At 40.2% G+C, this 6,576-nt stretch overlaps 1 protein-coding gene across 2 annotated transcripts in view; it reads left to right on the forward strand.

Annotated features, from left to right (window-relative positions):
• The first annotated feature begins 13 nt into the window (after window positions 1–13).
• Window positions 14–6,576, forward strand: part of CAMLG (calcium modulating ligand) — an 8,367-nt gene continuing 1,804 nt past the window's right edge. The window contains exons 1-3 of one of the 2 annotated variants that reach the window (XM_077768646.1): window positions 14–283; window positions 1,962–2,419; window positions 4,011–4,076. In XM_077768646.1, coding sequence (XP_077624772.1) covers window positions 112–283; window positions 1,962–2,419; window positions 4,011–4,076 — 696 coding nt within the window. In that variant the 5' untranslated portion in view covers window positions 14–111. The remainder of the gene's footprint in view (window positions 284–1,961; window positions 2,420–4,010; window positions 4,077–6,576) is intronic. The other variant, XM_077768647.1, reaches the window with a different exon arrangement.

Below are 6,576 nucleotides of genomic sequence, written 5' to 3' on the forward strand. Positions count from 1 at the left end.
GGGCCTAAGGGTAGGGGTGGGCTCGCGCTCTGCGGCCTGGCCTGAAGTCTTCGGCGCCGCCGGTGCTGCTTTCAGCACCACCTTCCTCACTCCCTACCTGTGGAGGGGAAGATGGAGTCTGTCACCGTAGCGACTGACAGCGGGGACCGGCCGGGGGCTCCAGCGGGCTCAGGCCTGTCGGCTTCCCAGCGTCGGGCCGAGCTGCGGCGGAGGAAGCTGCTTATGAACTCGGAACAGCGCATCAACCGGATCATGGGCTTTCACAGGCCCGGGAGTGGCGCGGGTGAGGACCTCCCATCTCCTCTCAGACTCCCGCCCACCCCTTTTAGTCACAGGGTCGTTATTTGCTTTCCCTCCAACGCCCCGCCGATCTCTTTGACAAAGCCCTGCTCTCTGACCTCCCCTCTGTCCCTGCTTCTTAGGTGATGTCCCAAGTTCTCACTTCTTAACCCTCGGACGTTTCTAGACCCTCTTTTCGGTTTTCCGTAGGCTTCAATCTGAGGTTGTCCCTATTTCCGCCCCAGGTTGCGAAGCCTTGGCTCCCGAGTCCCTATGGCATGGTGCCCTCTGCCCAGTTACGCTACACAGCCCCTTCTTCCCCTTCTTTCCCCACGCCCTCCCCTCTCTTGAAGGGCGCATATTTTTTCCCCCGGTTACATTGCTCTATTGTGCTCTTCAGGTAGATTACTTTCCTTTCTTTCCGTTACAAATGCTTTCCCTTCCACTGCCTTCCCCAGCATCTACCTTCTTTTGCCTTTCGCTGTTACTCTGTCGGCACAGGGGAGCTTGTGTTTGCTGAACTGCCGCCTAGTCCTTCCTACGTGGATCTGGGACCCTTATGGTGGTATCTTCGTATCTGTGTTCAGTGCTCTCAACATGTCATCTACAGGCTTTCTACGACAGGAGAATAAATGTGGAGCGACCATTCTTTGTACCCCAACAAGTGGGACGTGCCCACCCCAGGTCTTCCCTCAGTGCCTGTTAGTGTGCTGAGATTGATGTCAGGAACTGCATTTAACCCTAAAGAGAGTTCCTCATTTCTCCCCTGGTGCATGTACAATGAATTTCTTAAAAAAATTTTTCATGTGAATATTTATGGAACAGTTAATATGTGCTAGTGTTCTCTAAGTTTCCATTGAGTGCCTGTAGTAATTGACGCTTAGTCACTGTTCGCAGGCTGCTTAAATCTTTGTGATTTCTGTGGGCTTTAGGTAGACAGCTCTGAACTTGTAGATGGTTCACAGGTTTGCAGCCAGAACTGCTAGGAAAGGTAAGAAGCACTATTTCAGATTCTCCTAGAACAGTAGTTAGAAGACACATTTCTCCCTTTAATAACTAAAAGCAGGATATTTATTCTTTCCCAAAGCATTTATTATCTTTCTCGAGGTACATTCTATATTTTGTTCTTCTGCTTTGAAAATTCTGTCAGTAAAGGTTGCATTCTGGATTGAAACCAGAACAGCATCCTAAAACTGCTTAAGTACCTACTAATGGCTCCATCACCACAGTGGAAGGATTACGTAAACAGTAGCTGTAGGATATGCCACACCCTATGCTGACAGGACTCTGGATTCAGAACTGTAATATTAAAATACAGATTTTAAAAAGCTTTAATAATTTTATGTTTTTAACCAGATAAGCTAGAGCAGGCGGTGCAGTCATACTTCTGGGATACGTTGTCAATGAAAACCTGGGCTTTATCCATGACCATCTTTCCCAATTTGTCTGCTAGTCTTATCGTCTACTCCCCACATTGGGACGTGTCCTTTGCAGGAGTAGTCTTTTCGGGGGTAATATATTTTGAGTGTGTAGAAGAAGGAACTAGTTTATGTTTTTATGCAGAATAGGAATTTAGATTCGGAGACTACAGAGTTCTTCCAGTAGCAGCATATTTTTTCATCTTAACGTGAAGGGTGTTCGCTGGTGTATACTACATAAGGCTTCTAAATTTCTCTTCTCAGAAGAAGAGGGTCAAACAAAATCAAAGCAGGACAGTGACAAACTGAACTCCCTCACCATCCCTTCAGTTTCAAAGCGAGTCGTGCTGGGCGATTCGGTTGGTACAGGAGCAACTGACCAGCAAAGTGATGTGGCCGAGGTAAAGGGGACTCAACTGGGAGACAGATTGGACTCTTTCATTAAACCACCAGAGTGCAGTAATGATGTAAACCTTGAGCTCCGGCAGCGGAACAGAGGAGACCTGACAGCAGACACTGTCCAGAGGGGTTCTCGCCATGGCCTTGAACAGTACCTTTCCAGATTTGAAGAAGCAATGAAGCTACGGAAACAGCTGATTAGTGAAAAACCCAATCAAGAAGATGGAAATACAGCAGAAGAATTTGACTCTTTTAGAATATTTAGATTGGTGGGATGTGCTCTTCTTGCCTTTGGAGTCAGAGCTTTTGTTTGCAAGTACTTGGTAAGAAACTTAATGCAACATGCAAATTGGTTATGTAACGAGTGCTATTAATCCATGGGATTGATTGCCAAGATTAATATTTACCAGATTCATGTGGCTCTTTGGAGGTATATTATAAACTGCTGCTCACCTAGATATAGATGGGATGTCCTGGTTAAATACAGAGCCCAATAATAATTGCTTAACCCTTTCTGTATTCTAGGTAGTATTCTAAGTGCTTGACATATATTAACCCATTTAACCTCATCCTTCTGAACTCGGTATCATTTAACTCTGTGTTTTATAGATGAAGGAATGAAGACTCAGAGGTTAAGTCATTTGCCCAAGGTCACGTAGCTAAGTGACAGCGGGTCAGTTTCTTTCCAAAACCAAAGGGTAAAAACTGTCTACATATACTGTATATTAATTACCACTTTTCAGAATAATTTGAAACCTTAAAATGTAGTTCCTATGGTTCTGAACATGAGCTTTAATTTAATTTAATTTTAATCCTGAACCACATAAGTTTCCTGTCTTCAGAAAGCACTTCAGCATTTTGTAACATGGTAGTATCATCGTAATGGCAGTCCGTCTTTATTGTCTCAGAATGTGCCAGGAGAAATGAAGAAAAGCATAGCTCATAGCTCCATGTCTTGCTCTTGGAAGTATTTCCATTCACTAGACATTTAAAGAATACCTACCAGCTACCAGTTACATAAGGAAATTGTTCAGATAATTAAAGTTAATGTTATTTGGCAAAAAACTTTCTTAAAATCAGCTTTATGCACGTTTTTTCTTAAATGACAATCTGCTCTACAGGTTTTTTTTCTGATGTTAAATTGTACTAGCTTTCAGCACTTAGATGCGTAGCTACTTTCTCTTGTTTGAAAGGGCTCTGTGCTTTCACGTGTTTCAAGTTAGGTCCTATTTTTGTGCCTCATTTTTATGTGAGGTTTTTTTGGTTTTCTGGGGGTTTTTTTGCTATCGGATTTTCAGCTACTCTTTCTTACTACTTTACATCCATCTGGTGGCGTTTGCTCCTTCGCTCCATAATATTTTTACGTTTAGGAATCAATATAAATGAATTCTTGTTTTGATCTTTTCGATTTTATTGTAAGAGACACAAGACAACCATGCCATTTTATCCATAATAAGAATAGCTTGTCATTTGAATGCCAGAGATATAGTTTATGAGTTAATTTCTTGCCCCAGAGTCTGGGAATGCATGGAATCTATTGAGTACTGGGACTTTATGTGTGCTTTCAAATAGTCAGTTAGTTACCTCTAGAAGAGACAGATGTTACTGCATGATGTGTTATACATCTGTCACCATTGAATACTTTTAATCATTTAAAGAATAAATTTTTGTGGGAGAGGACATTGTGGGGGACAGCAAAAGAATGTGACTTGAGAAACATGTTTTATGATAAGGAAATCTTGTCCCTTTTTTTCACCCTTCTGCAGTAAGAAGACTGCTTTCAGCCACTAAAATTAAGTATTGATTTTACCTTGTTTTTGCTTGGAATTTTGCAGCTGCTGTTAGTTTAGTTTGATTTGTTGTGATTTGAATGATAATGTTGAAAATACATAACTTTATCTTCTATCTTCACAGTCCATATTTGCTCCGTTTCTTACTTTGCAACTTGCATACATGGGACTATACAAATATTTTCCTAAGGTAAGTTAAAATTTTTTCTAAATTGGGTTGATGTGTTTAGACTGATTAATGGTTACATAATTCTAAGAGTTAAAAATTAGTCATCCTCATGGTCTAAATCAGTGCTACTAAAGTTCACTGTCCCTGCGGTTCGTGGGTTCGAGCCCCGCGTCGGGCTCTGTGCTGACTGCCAGCTCAGAGCCTGGAGCCTATTTCAGAGTCTGTGTTTCCCTCTCTCTCTGACCCTCCCCTGCTCACGCTGTCTCTCTCTCTCTCCTAGAAATAAATAAAAAAATATTTAAAAAAAAAAAGAAATACACTTTAAAAAAAAAAAAAAGTTCACTGTCCCACCAATGCTGACCTTAAAACTTTTATGTCTATTTATAAGACTTAAGATCAGAAAATGAGTGATTAGGAACTTGTTAGCAATTTGAAATTGCCATAACAGTTTTATCATATTTTATAAAAATGCCGGTCTACTATGAACTGGTGAAAAACTTACCTACAGAATTTGAATAGTACTTGTCTGAGAAAGTGTTGAGTTTCATTATTTAGGGAATTTAGTAACACATTTTGTCTGTAATAAAGGAAATTAATTTTAAGATGGGTTGATTTATCTTACTGTGCTCCTTACTAGGTGCTTAATAACAGTGCTCTTTATCTTGATGTCAAGGGCCTGGTATTTGCAAGAAATATTTGGCCAAAACTGCATTACAGACTCATGGAGAGTGTCACTGCTTACTTAGTTGGCTTACCTATAAATGTATACACAATTTTATGGGACTTGGCTGGTGGAGAAAATAACCTCACTTATTTGATTGAGTATTGTATGAGTTTTTTACTGAGCAATGAGTACTTGATCATTTGCTTAGTTGTTTGTAATGCAGTGATAGACCTTGTGTATTTAAAAAAAATTTTTTTTTAATGTTTGTATATTTTAGAGAGGGGGGAGGGACAGAGAGAGAGGGAGACACAGAATCCAAAGCAGGCTCCAGGCTCTGAGATGTCAGCACAGAGCCCGATGCGGGGCTGGAACTCAATGAACTGCAAGATCATGACCTGAGCAGAAGTTGGTCACTTACCCAACTGAGCCATTCAGGCACCCGCCTCCTGTGTATTTTGAATGGAGGTTGAAATATATTTATGAAGAGTCAAACAGGCCATATGTACAAAGTAAAAGAGTGAAGAAAGAAATGTAATTTTATTTTTAAATTTAGTTAATTTTTTTTTGGTGATATAAATGTATATTTGATACCAACCCCAAGAAAAGTAATTAAAAAAAATTTTTTTTAATGTTTATTCATTTTTGAGAGACAGAGTATGAGTGGAGGAGGGGCAGAGAGAGAGACAGACGGAATCCAAAGTAGGATCCAGGCTCTGAGCTGTCAGCACAGAGCCTGCCCGATGCAGGGCTCAAACCCACAAACTGTGAGACCATGACCTGAGCCAAAGTCAGATGCTTAACCGACTGAGCCACCCAGGTGCCCCCAAGAAAAGTAATTTTAATTAAAATGTCTGTTTAGAAATTTATCCTTTAAACGCTCATTATTGCTTTGCAATAGGGAAGTTTGGAAACAACAGGATATCTCTAATAAATGACTTATTAAGGGTGCCTGGCTGGCTCAGTCAGTAGAATATAGGACTCTTGATCTCAGGGTCGTGAGTTTCAGCCTCATGTTGGGTGTCAAGTCTACTTAAAATAAAAATATTTTAAATACAAAAAAAAATAGTAAATTGACTCATTTAGTTATGGCATATCCATTCAGAATGATGAAGCTCTAGTGTATAGATAATGGAAGCTCGTTAAGAAATAATGAGAGAAGAAAACAAAGTACAGCATAGCATCTATTGTATACTATTTTTTTCATAAAAAGGGGGAGAATAATATATATTTGATTTTGCTTGTATATGTGTGAAGACACTGAAGTTTTGTGATTTTTTTTTTTTAAGATTTTATTTTTCAGTAATCTCAATATCCATCATGGGGCTCAAACCTACAACCCTGATATCAAGAGTTGCACAATCTAACTGAGCCAACCAAGAGTCCCATAAACTCTGGAAAAATATTACATGAAACTATTAACAGCAGTTATTTGTGATAGGAATGTAGGAGGGTTTCCAGTCTTTGGTTATTATGTCTAAAGCAGCTGAGAATTTGTATGGATCCTTTTGGGGACATAGGTTCTGATTCCTCTTGGGTAGCCATTGCTTTTTATATTTAAAAAGTTTTTTAAATCATGTGACTGGGTTTGTTGATACCAAATTGATAATGTAAATGAAAATCAGCCTTAGGACGTCTGGGTGGCTCAGTCATTTAAGCATCTAACTTTGACTCATGTCATGATCTCACGGTTTGTGAGTTCGAGCCCCACATCGGGCTCTGTGCTGACAGCTTAGAGCCTGGAGCCTGTTTCAGATTCTGTGTCTCCCTCTCTCTCTGTTCCTCCCCTGCTTGCACTCTCTCTCTCTCTCTCTGTCAAAAATAAAGATTAAAAAAAAAAACAACAACAGTACTCCTAGA

This window comes from Crocuta crocuta, unplaced genomic scaffold, assembly GCF_008692635.1.
Source record: "Crocuta crocuta isolate KB4526 unplaced genomic scaffold, BGI_CrCroc_1.0 scaffold64, whole genome shotgun sequence".
Classification (NCBI taxonomy): domain Eukaryota; kingdom Metazoa; phylum Chordata; class Mammalia; order Carnivora; family Hyaenidae; genus Crocuta; species Crocuta crocuta.